Source organism: Rattus rattus, chromosome 10 (assembly GCF_011064425.1).
Source record: "Rattus rattus isolate New Zealand chromosome 10, Rrattus_CSIRO_v1, whole genome shotgun sequence".
NCBI lineage: Eukaryota > Metazoa > Chordata > Mammalia > Rodentia > Muridae > Rattus > Rattus rattus.
Window position 1 is genome coordinate 12,179,315 of NC_046163.1, and position 16,812 is coordinate 12,196,126.

At 40.4% G+C, this 16,812-nt stretch overlaps 1 protein-coding gene across 3 annotated transcripts in view; it reads right to left on the reverse strand.

Moving 5' to 3' along the window:
• The window catches only part of Epb41l5 (erythrocyte membrane protein band 4.1 like 5), a 90,585-nt gene that overhangs the window by 42,767 nt on the left and 31,006 nt on the right, over positions 1 to 16,812 (reverse strand). For 2 of the 3 annotated variants that reach the window (XM_032914611.1, XM_032914610.1), the window contains exons 11-15: positions 14,437 to 14,606; positions 13,356 to 13,462; positions 11,017 to 11,044; positions 5,347 to 5,386; positions 4,266 to 4,381 (exon numbers count right to left, since the gene is read on the reverse strand). In XM_032914611.1, the coding sequence (XP_032770502.1) occupies positions 4,266 to 4,381; positions 5,347 to 5,386; positions 11,017 to 11,044; positions 13,356 to 13,462; positions 14,437 to 14,606 (461 nt within the window). Of the gene's footprint in view, positions 1 to 585; positions 1,324 to 4,265; positions 4,382 to 5,346; positions 5,387 to 11,016; positions 11,045 to 13,355; positions 13,463 to 14,436; positions 14,607 to 16,812 lie in introns of those variants that run through there. The other variant, XM_032914612.1, reaches the window with a different exon arrangement.

The window sequence follows — 16,812 nt, forward strand, 5'->3', positions numbered from 1 at the left end:
CATCGCCCAGCAGAGAGAACCTATAGGATGAAGTCAACTTCTGAGATCAGCAGGACAAGTTAAATATAATAAAGCTTTATTATTTCAAAGCATAAATAGTTCTGAATATAACCCTTCTCACTTCTCTTTATATAGCTTAAAGTTCAGAAATTTTTCTAATATTAAAAATAACTGTAAAAGAGGAAACCCTGTTTTTCCTTAGTGTCTCAATCATCACGTGCTTTTCCAGCCAACTTGCATCCAGTGAGTTAAACCAAAGAGCTTGAGTTAACTACATTGTAAAGTTCAAAAAGGACTAAAAGTGAAAATATAGGCAATCCATTTCAAAATGGTAATACTTTGACTTCTGAATTTTATTTTAAAGGTTGATTGGGTCGGATTATGAGGGCATTACAAACCTGAGTGATCAGTCAAGGATGTCAGTAAGAAAGAGAAACAGTAAAGGAAGCTTTCCACCTTGCACTTGGTGTAACTACCTGTTAGCAATGTAACCAGTCAAGTTAACTGTAAGGTAACCACCTAGAGAAACCACTTAGACTCAATTATCTTCTACAGGAATCACGCTGTTATTGCAATTTCTAGACCTGTGGTAACAAAATATGTTTATTAAAAAAAGGATGGTAAATTTTTATTAAACTGCAGGCACTTAGCTGAAATGAAGGCACGAGTCCTTCAGAAAGTAGAATTTGAGAACAGTGTTACTACAGCACCACAAAGGCTGACACACCATGACTGAACATGGTTCCTTTTGGGTGTACATTTTGTGCCTTATCTTTACAGTTCAGTTTTTCTTAGATGGCATGTGGATGAGAACTGACAGTTTGTCATAAACACTAACCTCCTGAGATGTTTTAGGTGATGTGTTAAATGCTAAAATTATGAAAACCCTTCCCAAGGACACAGGGGTATGTACACCCTTTCAACACAGCAGTATCTGCCATGTCAGTGACAGTTTGCGGCTTCTTCAGATCCTCTTCCCTTCCACAGCAGACAGAAGTCAGTCATAGCACTGTGTAACTAGTGACTCAGTATGAAACAAGTTCTCTCCAATATTCCTAATGAAATCGGTCCTCCATATAAATGTCACAAAATACATTATCGACCTAGACGACAGAGTTCCATGGCCTAAAAGGTGTAATGACTCATATGTCAGTCATGGCTGCACGGCCAGCTAAATGAGCATCATGATGGGCTCCTGCATTCTTCACATTGTGCTCATGTACAAAGTCAGTGTAGTTTCTATATGCAGTCTGGGGTGGGGGCAAGGCCCTTGGGTTCCACTGGTTTCCACCTCGCTGGCAGCGGTCACTGGTAGCAGAGAGCCTAGATGGTTGAGGAGTGGGGAGTACAGTTAGTCAGTAGAACAGAGAACACGGATGTGCAAAGGAGAGGCGATGTGGTCAGCATGCACCACTGTGCCGAGCATTACCGTGCAGTGCCAACATTCAAGGCCAGCAAAGGAGGAAAGCCACAGTAACATGGCACAGGGAATGGAGAATCCCAATGTGGAAACACACAAAAGCAGTGATGAGTCAAGTGAATTAATTAGTATAACAAAGTCACAGAAGGCAAAATACTATTCTCTAGTCCCGATGTTTCTGGGTAACTCCAAGGTAGAAAAGTTGGTTGATTCTAGTGGGGGGAAAAAAAAATCCAAGTAGAGCTTTATTCAAATATTTGAAAACTGAAGAACAAAAACATATATGGGAAAAGAAGAATTATAAAAATGATGTCCAAAATTATACAATTTTAAAAAGGTATAATCCAGGAAACAAAATTCAGGAGGATTAAAAAACAAAAAACAGAATCCTGCCTTTAGACATCAAGCAAGTTTCTATCAGTGCTCCAAATTAAGCGACGGGTGAGACTGGTGTGTTCAGGGTGGTATGGGCACAGACTGATTAACAGTGATGATTGTACCTTCTGTAATCAGGATTCACAGGTGCACATACAAAGGAAGAGCAGGAATCACAAACACAGGAGCTAGAAGGCAGACATGCATCCCACATGCACAAAAGCAGGTCTGGGTGGAGTGACAAGAGTCTTCCCGTAGAAAGGACACCTGCCCTAGTTTAAAAGTCAAACTTCTGTGATGTGACAAAGGAGTACATGTCACACAATCACAAAGGGAAAATGATCGTTCCAATTATAAAAGGCATCCAAAAATCTAGATTTAAAAAAATAGTTTTATTTTTCAAACGCAATAAAATATTAATTTAATTTTAAATATTTTCTCCTCAGGATGTTGAATTAAGTGCTACCATCATTTTATTTCCAATGAAATTCAACTTGCTTATCAGATCCAACAAGCAAAATTCATGGCCCTTGATTTAGAGTCTCTAAAAATTTAGAAATTAAATTAGGCTTCTGCTCTGTTTATAGATAGAGTATTTTCTCAGTTTTATTTATTTATTTTTTTCTTTTGATAAGGTTGGGCCGGGAATCATGGTTCTTCCCAAGCACTGGGGTTACAGGCAGGCTTTGTTTTGTTTTGAGATAAGGCCTTACACTGTTGCTCAGGCTGGACTCAAGTTCTAGGCCTTAGCCTCTCAAGCACATACCACAGTCTGGTGGTTTCTTGTTGTAAATAAACACTTTGTGGATTCCAAGTGACGTGAAGTAAAAATTCTAAGTTGCTGACACATCACATCATTCACCTGGTTAATGGTTTCATTTAGGATGCCAGGAAACAAAAGCTGGAGACTGCACCAGAGAACCAGTTTAAATTAAACTGCCCCCGATTATCTGCCAGAGAGATGTTCCACACTCTGTGCTGCTCAATGCAGTACTCAGTTTCCAAATTTTATTCCCACTTTCTACAGGAAATCTAAGCATGCAGAAACAAAGAAAGAGGCAGAATGCACCGTGAATTGAGGCTAGAGAATCAGTAGCTCTAAGGCATGCCAGCCGTAGTTCAGTTCCATGCTCTGCTAACGTACTGAGGCTCATCAGGCTTTTAGGGTCATCTCTACTCCATTTCAGCAAAGGAGGTCTCGGCACAACCATTATAAAAGCAGAGGACACACAGCTCCAAGATATTTCAATTTTCTTGAATCTCAAATTCAATATTCTCTCTAAAGGCTACATCAAAAAAAGAATGGTAGTGCCTAGCAAATCAAATTAAGCAGATTTAAATATGTACTCATTAAAATGGAATTAAATAAAGACAGCATTGTAACACAGGATGGTAACTAATCAGAGTCTCACTTGGAATTAAGTAAGACATGCAGACACTAAGACAGTCCTTTTACAGCTGAAGATTCGCCGCTATTTTCCGTGACAATGAGCTTCAGTGGCACATTACGGAGCATAACTGCTTGCCAGGGCTGTTAGCTTCAGCAAGAAACTGAAGCGTTTAATGTCTTAAATAAAGACTAAAACGACATTTTAGACCTAACCTTTGGTATGTGTATATGAATACACACCTATGTACTCTCTACCAGATTCCCAAAAAAAAAAAAAAAAAAAAAAAAACCACAAAAGGGAAAAAATATTAAAAAGAACCAAACAAGAAAGGAATCCTCTTTGATGGCAACTGTAATTTACCTAAACTGAAATAAAATATACCCAAGCACCACAAGCAAAGTGCCCGGTAGGTAAGCCGACAATACCACTGAAAGAGTGCACAGCACAGAGCAGAGACAGTCACCACCACCGCTCCCAGCACCATGCAGGAAGAACGGCTGCGCGAAAATCCAACCCGAACCTTGACATCACCACAGAATCTCATTAGATTTCAGATATTAACAAATTAAGAGCAAGAGAAAAAGAAAGGAATCTCATGAATCATCCAAGTGCATTGAATAAACAGACATGAGAGCTTGAACAGATGATATATCCAATAGGACTGCTCAGTCCAAATAATTTCTAAGGTGCCCCTCACCAAGCCACACTGCTCCCAGGAAAGCATGAACCCAACCGATTAAAACGATTAAATCCAACAAGCCACAAAGTATCCACATCTGTGTGTTTACCATTTATATAAATATCTTTACCTTGGAAGTTTGAAAGGACTTTAAGCAGTCACTCCCAGACCTGACTAAGGAAAGCAAAGTCAGCTGGCTTACATTCTGCCTTTGACAATGTCTCCCTCCTTCATCCACAAACCGTATGCTCACCATCCCTCTGGCTGCTCAGCATGCTCCCTTTCAGCTCACAAATATGAATACTTTGTTTCCAATCATACTTAAAGTGCTTTAAGGCTATAGCTTAAATTTTAGAATAAAATTATGCAAGCAGTATTTTGGTTTAGGAAGCTGACAAACCGTTTCCTGTCATGTTGGTCCGCTGCAGAGTTCTGTGGAAGATTCTCTGTCTCCACCAGCACAGGACCAGAGGATGAGAAAGAAGTGACAGGCACAGGAGACTTCATACCCCAAGCCTTTGGACAAAGCATAAGGACAGTTAAATACTAACAGACAGAAACACTAACATCTAGAAACACAATATTAAAATGGAGTGCCCTCTGTATAGTAAAAAGGTGTGCTCAAATGTGGGAACACTCTGCAAATTAATATTAAAGTCCATCCACCATGACTGGACAGCCTCTGAGCTCAGCACAAAATGGGAGACCCCCTTGTTAGCAAGTTTTCTCCTTCACTGACCTTGTTTGGGGGCTTCTAAGCCCCTGTGCTTGCCTCTAGCAGCATAGAACCTGGAGTTCTCCGTGCTAATGTGCTATCTAGATAGGCCCCAGCCAATGAGCTTCCCTTCCTGGGCATCCCTTCTCACAGAAGGTATCTGAACCCTGTTTCACCCTGAGTAAGGTGTTTCATTCACATTTGCTAACAAATAAAGCGGTCTGAATAAGCAAGGACCCTCTCCTCAGGATCCCCGAGGGGTACGTCTTCCCCTTCCAGCCTGGTTCGTGGACACCCTGAGGGAAAGCTCTGACTAGGAACCCCTTTTCCAAATCCCAGGACTAAGCCAGTGGCACCAAGATATGCAGGAGACTGGGGACCACAGACTTTGCTGTTTCCCACCTGGAAAAACAGGGACTGAGGACACCCGTTACAGACCGTGTTTGCCTCCCAGCAATCCGGGCACCATAGGCACCGAGGCAGACACTCAGTGGCAGTCAAATGTTTGAATCTGAATTTACATAGTAGACTTAAATAATAAACGAACATTCACAACTTATGGATGTGCCAGATTTATAGGAACAGAAAATGTTTTATGAATCATCGGTTCTACTTACATATCTTAGTAAAACAGGAGAAGTGGTGGGGGTAAGAAAATGTACAAAACTTGTAAAAGGTCACACATTACAGAAATCCAACCAATACCATGACAGTCACTGTAATTAGCTATGTGCTCTAGTACTTTAGAAACTTACTACTGTCTCACCTGTTGGGAGTCATTGTTCTGGGCCGAAGCATTATGAACACTGTAAAGAAGAAAATAACATAATAAAAAACTTATATTAAAGTGCTACTTTATAGCATTTTAAATTTTTTTCATGAAACCAGTTATCAGTAACATCTTGTGTTTATGAGCTCACCTATCTTAGATCTAACGAATCAATTCATGCTTTGCAACTGAATCACTGAGAAAATAAGATCCAAGAGCATAACTGTATAATCTTTTTGATAACAATGACATATGTATACATGCACATAAGGTTTACCTGTTATTTTTCATTAACTTTTATTTTTAATGATGTATAATTACAATTTTTCTATTATTACCAATGACATAAAGCATTCTAGGTTAAAGAAACCCTACATATAAAATTCTCTCTCTCTCTCTCTCTCTCTCTCTCTCTCTCTCCTTTCTTTCTGAGGCAGGGTCTCATTACACAGTCCTGGCTGACCTGACCTGACCTGGCTATGTAGACTAGCCTGGCCTTAACCTCAGACCCACCAGCCCTTGCCCCGGATGCTGAGCTTCAGGGCGTGTGGCACCACGGCCAGCGGTTTTGCTGTCTAAGATTGCGTATGTACTGTTCAAAGCAGCCCCAACAGGCTAATGCCTTGTTCCAGTGAAGCTGGTTTGGTGGTTTCTCAAGCTGCACCTGTCACACTCACTATCAGACACTTACTTCTATGGGTATTTGCACTTTTCATAGACACAGCTACAACTGCTTTACACTACTAGGGATCTTCCAACACATGCTACCATCAGGTGCCAGGAGCCAATCAGGACACCAAGCGCTCCCATCCCAGGATCGTTTATATCTGGAACCTTCAAGTTCCTCTCTTCCAGATCTCTGAAGAGATTTTAAAAATCTATATAACCTCACTCAGTAGTTCTCAACCTTCCTAATGCTGTGACCTTTTAACTCAGTTCCTCATGTGGTGCTGACCCCTAACCATAAATTATTTGTTGATACATCATAGCTGTTGTTTTACTACTGTTATGAATTGTAATGTAAATATCTGGTATGTAACCCAGAGGGGTCACCATGTACAGATTGAGAACCACTGACCTAATTGGTTATTCTTCCTTCCCCATAACTCATTTTTGTTATAGGTTAATTTTTTTAAATTAGTAATTCTATTTTCATTAATAAATTATATTCAAAGCACTCATTTTATATAACTTGTGCATAATTAGTCTAATTAGTATGAGTAATCTGGTAATGGGACTTAGGCTTCATCATAAACATTATACCTTTGTAAAATGTTTTTCACTCAAAACAATATGAATTCTAAAAGTTTTTGCTGTTGTTTATTTTTGAACATTTACTTTATGTGTGTGTGTGTGTGTGTGTGTGTGTGTGTGTGTGTGTGTGTGCGTGTGCGTGTGCGCGTGTGTGTTTGGAGGTCAGGACAGCTGGCGAGAGGGTCCTTCTACCTCATGGGTCCTTAGGATTGAAGTGAGAACACCAGGCTTTGGGGGAGGTGCTTTTATCCGTGGACTCATCTTATCATCCCTCACCCTTAAAAAGGATTCGTTCTATTTTTATGTATTTGCGTGTTGTGTGTGTATGCATATGTGCACACATGTATGAGGGTGCCTGAAAAGGCCAGAAGGCAGCGTGAATCCCTTGGAACTGGAGTTGTAGGCAGTTGTGAATGACCCAATGTGGGAGTGGGGAATGAAGCTTGGGGCCTCCACAAGACCAGCCAGCATGCTAAAGCACTGAATCTTAATTATTACATTATGACTGACTATTAAGGGTGCTGTACCACGTCTAGGAGACCCACCATTAAGTCCTAGCTCCCTTTGCCCTTTTTTTCTAAAGAGCTGTGGTTGCTGTTTCCAGACTCTATTATACTGGTGAAAGTGACTTCCTAGTCTATGTGTAAAATCTCACCAAGCCTGCTTGGAGCAGAAGTTAGCCTCAATGAGTCTATGGTCCACTTGTTGCTTTGGAACATTTCTTTTAGCTGGGAATAACTTCATTAATAACCAAAATAAATAAATAAATAAATAAATAAATAAATAAATAAAGATTTCAAGTGAGAAAAACAAATAAAGCCATTTAAACTAAATCACAACTTCCTGTTTTGAATAATATGAACTTAATAACTAAAAGACAGGGCTTGAGATGTAGCTCACTGGTAGAAACTAAGCAGCAGTGATGAAGAGACAACTGACGTTAATCCAAAATACTTACTAGTAACTTGATTTCTGATCAAAAATGTATATTTAGAGCAACTTAGAGAAGAGCCTCTGTATAAAATACCACATGTAATAACTGACCCTTTTTTGCTCATGTACAGCACTTACTTAATCTCCTTCCCCTTCCCTGTCTCAGAGATCTCTAACCCAGGTACATATGCAGGCATATGCCTACAGTCTCACCACTCAGGGAGAAGGAAAAAACTGTATTTGTAACCCAAACCATCAACTATCCTTTAAAACACTACCTTTTCTTAATGTATTTTTAGTTCAAGTTCACAAGAAGGGAAAATATAACAAGAAAAAAGAGACTTATAAACCTGCTACTCAAACCGGTATACTCTATGAGAGAGCAGAGTACAAAGTCAAGAAACTTCTAGGTCAAATAGTTGTACCCTATAAAAAAGGCTCTGTTCTCCATGGTCCACTGGAGCAAAACCATTCATGCAAACAGAGGCAAGGGTAAGAACAGAGGGCATGGATGCCAATACGAACTCGGGTTTTCCAGAGTACTGTATGAGGTTACTTCAGGAGGGATGGCGCTCTCTCATCCTTTAACTTCTGAAAGCCCATATCCAGGTTTATTTATGTGTCTGTGCATGTGTCTGTGTGTGAGTACATGCATGTAACTGTGTCCTTGGAAGCCAACTCAGATCACCTGGGGCTGTGAGCCACTGAACTTTGTTTTGTGTAATTTTTGAGATTAAAACACAATTATATCATGTCTCCCTTCCCTTTCCTCCCTCCAAAGTGCTACCATTTCTTTTATTTTTCTTTTTTCTTTTTTTCTGAGCTGGGGACCGAACCCAGGGCCTTGCGCTTGCAAGCTCTACCACTGAGCTAAATCCCCAACCCCAGGACTACCATTTCTTAAGTGGCCTGTTTCTGTGGTCTTCTAGAGTCAAAAGTACCACCAATGAAGAGACAATGGCATTTATCCACTAATGTGAAACTAATCAAGAAAGGGACCATGCTTATTTTCATTATGCTCTGATTAAAAATTTGTACTTCAGTACATCTTACAGGAGGGGCTTTTTACTTTGCAAATAAAACTTAACAATTCAGTATCACGTCACTGCTTAAATGCTTTCTTCCTATTCCTACTTCTTTCCTGGCCCATCTGTAAGGTCAAAGCAAGACATGACCTACTAATAAACAACGACATTAAAAACCACAAAGATTACATTACTTCCCAATTTCCTTACAAGCACAGCTTCGAAATAGCTTAGCTGGGAGGAGAAGGGGGGAAGGGAGGCAGAGTGCCCAGAAAGGCTTAAGAGTCCTTGCTCGGGCTGGGATTTAGCTCAGCGGTAGAGCGCTTTTTACCTAGGGAAGCAAGGCCCTGGGTTCGGTCCCCAGCTCCGAAAAAAAAGAAAAAAAAAAAAAAAAAAAAAAGAGTCCTTGCTCACAGCAGCAGAGTCTTTCTGTAATGGACCACTGATCACAACCCAGCTTGAACAGCTTCAAGTGAATAAAACTGAGGAAGACAATTCAGAAGCTGGAAGCTGGAAGTATAATAAACTTAAACACAATAAACAAGCAAATGTAATAAAAATTTCTTTTAAAGGTAAAGTTGACTACTCAGTACCTTAAAATAACAAACCTCTTTTGGAGAAGTCCTAAGTCAGATAGACAGACAGACAGACTCATCCAGTTACAACCCACACAAAGGTATGTTTATCGGGATTGGCCTGAATCTGATTTGTATCCTCCTCCTCCTCTTCCTCCTCCTCCTCTTCCTCCTCTTCCTTATCATCATCATCATCATCATCACCACCACCACCATTACCACTTTCTTGTTGTTGTTGTTATTATTACTATTGTTTTCTTCTTCTTATTATTGTTACTACTACTACTGCTGCTGCTGCTGCTGTTGTCCTTTTTGAGACCAGGTCTTGCTATATGAACAGGCTGGCCCCAGACTCATAGAGATCCAGATCCACCTGCCTCTGGATCCTAAGTGCAGGGATTAAAGGCTTGTGTGCCAGCACACCCAGCTTTGAATCTGATTGTTTAATAAGCATGTGGGAGATAACAATAATACATAATTGTTTCTGAAAATCAAGTGGGACAAACCCCCAAAATGCAAACAAAGCACACTAAGATTTACAAAATGCAATTAAATAGTGCTCAAGGGGAACTTTACAGCTGGAACTGTTACCTAAAAAATAAAAGACTTTATACTGGCACATAAGCCTGTAAGCCCACCAGTAGAAAGGCTGAATCAGCAGGACAGAGTAATTTAGTGTAGGGTACACAACAAGTCCTAAGCCCACTTTAAGATGACATCGAAAGGACAAGTCAGTTTGTGCAGTGCATCCTTCCAATGCTGAGCCCTGAGCGAAGGCAGAAAGTCCACACATTTAAGATCACACTTAAGACCTGGCTTCAAAACAACTAAATTCCAGGCCAGCCAAGGCTGCAAAGTGAGAATCTGTCTCACAAACCAACAGAAAGTAACAACACAGCCTCGGTCTGAGGTGGCTGCTGCAGAGCGCTCTCCCAGCTGGCCGCACTAGGCCCTGGGTAACAGACGAGAACCCAGGAAGAGGAGGAAGCAGCTAGAGCAAACTAATCTTAAGTAACAAGTAGAAGAAATATTAGAGCAAAAATCAATTGAAGGCTAACAAACTGACAATCTTCAGCTGAACTAAGAAAAAAAGGGAAGAAATCAGTTTAAATTAGAAAGGAATCAGGCAAAGCAAAAGACCTTAGAGAAACAACATGAAAAAATATGAACTACATTCCAAGGTATTAAGACAGAAAAAAGGGACTAATTTTCCACATTCCCAACCTGACTGATGGGGTTAAAAAAAAAAAAAAAAAAGAAAAAAAAAAAGAAAAAAAATTTCAATGTCTACAGAAGGTGACCAGATTAAGAATTTTAAAAGCTAACAAGAGATTAATAAGTACCATTACAGTGCTAAGAAAGAATTCAGATCAAGTCCTTACACATTCTTTGCAAAAATTAGGACTCACTTGCCTTCCTATGAATTGCCCTCATACCAAAACTGGCGAAAAAAAAAAATAGTCTAAGAAAAGCACAGAACAAGACCTCTAATGAACACAGACACACAGACACTAATATCAGCAAGCTAAATCTAGTAATATACAACGACTGGATTCTGCCTAGAGTAAATCGCTTTTACCTAGAAACCCACCTTTCTTCTTTGACATTCTCATTATGAATAACATAGCTACCATATCTACTTCTGTAAATAGCTTAATTCTCCTGAACGTTAATTCTATCTGGTATTTATTTGTTCCCTATAATCCTAATGCCTGTGAAAATTTGACATTTCTCGAGGTTTTCAAGAAATATTCGCTTAACTGCAACCATATCTATCTATCTATCTATCTATCTATCTATCTATCTATCTATCTATCTATCTATCTATCTATCTATCTATCTATATCTTCTTAGTTCCGACATTGCAAGGCATTACTTACCCAAGATCGTCAGGCTTTGCTGTGCTTGCTGGCAAAGAGAAAAGGTAACATCTTATTAGTCCAGTCTGAATGACAAATTGCTGTGCTATTTAAAGTAAGACCTTGACTAAGTGCTCTGTAAAAACTTACTTCTCGACCACAGGCTGTGCACAGGCCTGCCCAGTAAGGCCAACAGCAGCAACCACCGTCAGTGTCTGTTCTCTTATTTACTGCCGTGGGCCTGAGTGTGTGTGTGGGGGTAGGTGCACACGAGCGCAGTGTACCTGGAGTTCCAAAGGTAGCATCAGATCCCTTGGAGCTGGAGTTATAAGCGCCTGTGAGCCACTTGATGTGGGTGCTGGAACCGAATTCAGGTCTTCTGCAAAAGCCGTATGCTCTCTTAACTACTAAGCCATCCATCTTTCCAGCACCCTACTCTATGTTCACATTTATTTTATTTAGAAGCTTGTGTATGTGAGTGCGTGTGTATGTGCAGGTGCCTGAGAGCAAAGGGGTGAGATTCCCCTGAGCTGGAGCTCCAGGCGACAGTGACTCATCGGACACAGGCTAAGACCCTCTGGAGGAGCGCATCTGCTTCTAACTGCTGAATCATCTCTGCAGCCCAACATCTACTCGTCTTAAAATTCCATTAAAAATGTCTTTCTGTGTGTGCACGTCAGTGTCACAGAGCATGTGTAAGATCAAAAAACAACTTGTGGGAGTCCATTCTCTTCTTCTGAAATGGCCTGGGCCCTGCAGGTCAAACTCAGGTCAGGCTCAGTGATGAGAAACTGCACTCATAAGCTCGGCTGCCAGCCACATCGGTCTTTTAAACTGACTTTCTCTAAGTCTCCTGGACCACGGCAACTGATTCTGAGTTCTGTCAGTAGAAGGATGAGATAATAAGGCTTTAAATTATTTAACTCAGAATCATGTATTTAAATTCACAAACCACAACAAAAACTGAGTATAGATAAGGCAAAACATGAATTTAAAACCACTGCTGGGGTTGGGGATTTAGCTCAGTGGTAGAGTGCTTGCCTAGGAAGCGCAAGGCCCTGGGTTCGGTCCCCAGCTCCGAAAAAAAAGAACCAAAAAAAACAAAACAAAACAAAACAAAACAAAAAAAAAACCACTGCTAGAGTCAGCTCGCGGCAGATGTGTCGTGAGTGATGCTAGTGATCTGACGTAGATATGCTTAAATTCAATTTGTATTTTAGAAAGCAAACAAACGCTTTAATTTATGTATAATGTTAACTATGCACTTCTTACACAGTTGAAATCTCTTAAGTGCCAGACAACATTTATGAATTTGTAAATATCTATGCATGACAGACATTGATAAAATTTTATTTAGTGAGATTTTTCATTAGTAAATTGTAATATGGAACAATATCATTTACTCATCTTTATTTTATATTATTTGTTTTTCCAAGACAGGGTTTCTCTGTGTAACAGTCCCAGCTGTCCTGAAAGTAACTTTGTTAAAAACAAACAAACAAACAAACAAACAAACAAACCAACCAACCGAGAAAGTACCTTTGTAGACCAGGCTGGTATCTGACAGATCTGTCTGCCTCTCCTTCCGGAGTGTGGGATTAAAGGCATACACCATCACACCCGGCTTTCATTTACTCACTTATATTGCCTTATTGTCTGTGTCTTTTGTGTGAAAACACATATCATGGTGTGTGCAATATGTGCATAGGTGTGCATAAAAAATAATTCCTTTCATTCTGTAGGTCTTGGAGAATGACTCAGGTCATTAGACTTGTCAGCTCAGGGCACTTACCTTGTAAGCCACCTAACCAGCCTAATAGAGAAAAATTCTTATTGAAAACTTCTTTGGGCCGGGAGGGATGGCTTAGTGGTTAAGAGTACTTGCTGCTCCTCCGGAGGTCTTGTCTCAAGTCTCAGTACCCAAACCAGGCAGCTCACAACTGGCCTTCATAGGGGACATCAAACGCCACACATGCATGTTTCCATGTGTGCATAGGTACACATGTACAAGTAAAAAAATTTAAATGTATTCATTACACGCTAATATTAAAAAATATCCAAGGGGATCAACTGGCATTTCATCACGAGATTGGAAAGGCACGAGAGAGAAAACACCACCCTAGTGAAGACACGCTAAGTGCAACACTGCCCAGAGCATCTGCATTGAGATTGCTACTGAGTTTAACCTCAGCCAAATACGGGAGCCATTATAAGCAGCTTAGGAAAGCCCTACAAAGATATTTTCAGTTATCTAAAACAGACTTGAGAAGACCCGGGCAGCTTCCTCCCAGCAAACAGGAAGTGGAGTACATGAAGACTGGCAAAGAAGGACGAGCCTGGGGAGCAGGGCCACACTTCACCTTTCACTTGCAGGGTCCGTCGGGAATATCGCTTGCTGGGCCTTCTTTCAAAGGAGGTCGATCTTCTTGCTTTATTAGTTTTTGTGGTCTGATACTCTGTTTTTCCACTAAAATAATTGAAGCAAGTCAACAGGAAAACAGTATGAGGCAACCAGACACACAGGTAAGATGTCTACACTCATATTATCCCGTAGTTTTGGATGATTTTCTCTTTATCCAAATACTTTTTTATTCTCCAGGCTTTGGTGAAATATGTAACAATAATATAGGATTTCTTCTAAGCATATATATATCATCTATACAAATACCTATATATCACCTATTAAAATGGAAGAAAATGCCCATGCTATCAGGGAAGCACCCTCTCCTTTCCTCAAGATTTCCATAGTTCATCTTTTGCAGTCCTGTGGATTAAACTTCAGGCCTTACACGCACTAGGCAAGCACTCTACCAATGGGCTATATCTTCAGTCCCAATTCCAGGTACTTTTTCTGTGATTATCTCCACAAAAAAAAGTCTAGATATGCTTTTAAAACCACTACTGTACTTCTTTGGTTTCCAGCTAAGAAAATTCCCCACATTTCTGACATGGGCAGAACTGAGATCATCTTAAGACTCTCTAGGGCTGACTTGTTACATCACTGGCACTGTCACCCAGCTTTAACTGAAGACCCAACTGACCCCGCTATTCAAACACAGCATGGACATTTCCAGCTCACGACAGAGGAGTTGGAAAAGCCAACTGGTCTTCAGCCACAGTAGCATTCAATACTAATGTCCCATACATTTTCTGTATAAGATGAAAACCTGTCAGATGGACAATCTACCTTGTTACATAAATTTAAATTGTGGCTTATTATGTATAAAATGTGTCAATATAAATATCAGTAATATAATTGATTTCCCATTTAGTCAAGAAATTATTAACAATAACATTACTTCTTTAAAAATTTTGGCTAATGGATATATTTGACAACATTTTATTTCCTGTCTTGTTTCTGTCTCAGTAAAATCAAAAGTTATGAGTAGTTTTCTGGCCTGAATGCAAGAGTAAATGATGTGAAAATGTAGGGAAATGGACCTGTATCTAAATCGTGATCCTAGTCGAATGAATCCCGATCGATGAGAACCCTTTTGGACAGGTCCTCGGAGTCGGAAGAAGGCATGGTGTTCCACAGCACATTTCCATAAGTGTTTGCAGGCTTTAGGATGATCCAATCTAAAGACGAAGGTATGCTCTTGTTCTTTGCCCTGAAAAAGACAAAGAAAGCAGTGTTTATTACATCAACTGGCCATGTCTTCCACTGCTGCAAGGGAAAGACAACCAACCAATACCAAAGGGCAGCTAACCAAGCATGTGCCACAGGCCTATGATCCCAGCAAACAGAAGGAACGCCACCAGGTCAAGGCCAACCCTGCATACACAGTAAATGCCAGGCCAGCTGGACAGAAAAGGAAACAACAAAGGTGCTGGAGAGATGGCTACATGGTTAAGGGTAGGCACCACTCTTTCAGGACATGTCTGGTTCCCAGCACTCATATCAGACAACTCCTAACAGCCTGTAACTCCAGCTCTACACCTAACGCTCTCCAAGGTCATCTGCACTAAGCACCCACCCACACCCTGAACACTTAATTGAAAATAAAATAAACCCTAAAGAACAATAAAGTCTCTACTTTGTTCTCTGAAATGTTTTGGTGGGATGGGTGAGTTTGGCACTAGCCACCTAGTCTTGTCAGATAGGTAAGTGCCAGGCTCAGTAGAGACCCTCATGCAAACAGGTAAGGTGGTGAGTAATCAACATTGGGATCTGGCCACATGAACATGTACATGTGTACCTCCACACACAATTCCATATGAACATGTACATGTGTACCATACACAATTCCATATGAACATGTATACACAACACACATGAAAAGCCCAGGATCATGTGCTAAGCCACTGGCATAGAAGCCTTTAGTTCCAGCACTTAGGAGGCAGAGGCAGGTGGAACTCTCAGTTAGAGGCCAGCCCTTGTCTACAGAGCAAGATCCAGGACAACCATAGCTATACAGAGAAACCCTGTCATCAAATACTAAAAAGCAAACCAAACCAAACCAAACCAACCAACCAACCAACCAACCAACCAACCAACCAACCAACCAACCAACCAACCAACCAACCAAACAAACAAACAAACACCCAGCATGTGCTTTAGTAAATCTTAAGGCATGCTAAAGCTAGATGTGGTGTTCCATGCCTGGAATCCCAGCACCCAGAAGATAGGATAGAGGGGTCTCCACGAGTTTGAGGCCTGAGTTCCAACACATCCAGGACTATAAAGCGAAACCCTGTCTCAAAAACTGAAAGTCAAAAAACCAAACCAAAAACTCCCAAATGAGACAAAGAACAAGGTTATCAATTAAATTATGACCACATATCCCTAAATACATAATTATCTTATTTTTTTTATATATTCTATCTGTAATACATAAATATCTTATTTTTTCATATATTCTATCTGCAGTGGTTTGAATAGGAATGGCCCCCACAGATTCATATGCTTGAATGCTTGGCCCATAGGGAGTGGCACTAATACCAGCCGTGGCCGTATTGGAATAGGTGTGGCCTTGTCTGAAGAAGTGTGTCACTGTCGGGAGGCTTTGTGGTCTTATGAACTCAAGTCTGGCCAGTGTGACAATATTCTTTTGTGTGTGGATCAAGATGTAGAACCCAGCACCATGCCTGCCTCCATGCCACTACGCTTCCACCTTGACTGTAATGGATGAAACCTCTGAAACTGTAAGCCAGACCCAGTTAAATATTCTCCTTTTCTTTCTTTCTTTTTTTTTTTTTTGGGAGCTGGGGACTGAACCCAGGGCCTTGCGCTTCCTAGGCAAGCGCTCTACCACTGAGCTAAATCCCCAACCCCCATATTCTCCTTTTCTAAGAGTTGCGGTGGTCATGGTAGTAACTTTAAAATCAAAACCAAGAGCACATCTATACTTACACAAAGAGGGAAGTGATAGTAATATAAACTATTTTCAGGAAGGACCTCTTCAGGGACCTCTGAGGTGACTCATTAGTTAGAAGCAAAAAAAACCAAAAACCAAAAAACAAACAAATAAATAAAAATAAACATAACAGAACTTGGAACCTTTGTATTTCCTGTGACTTGTCCCTGGTTTTATGAAACACATCTAGGAAAATATAAACAAGAGAGAAAAAATGAAATCATCCAAAATTAAAACTACCCTTCCAACGAAAGGCAAAACAGCTTGAAATCTGCCCTACTCCTTTTTCTCTCTCCATGAAGTACTGTCAAACAAAAAACAAATAAAAAAAGGGGGGGGGGAGGACTAGCGGGGAGGCAGTGTGGGTGATCTGATGACAAGGCATCATATGCAGGTAGGAAATTCTCAAATACAAAATTTGCTTTAAAAGACCTAAATATACAACTACTACCACAAACAT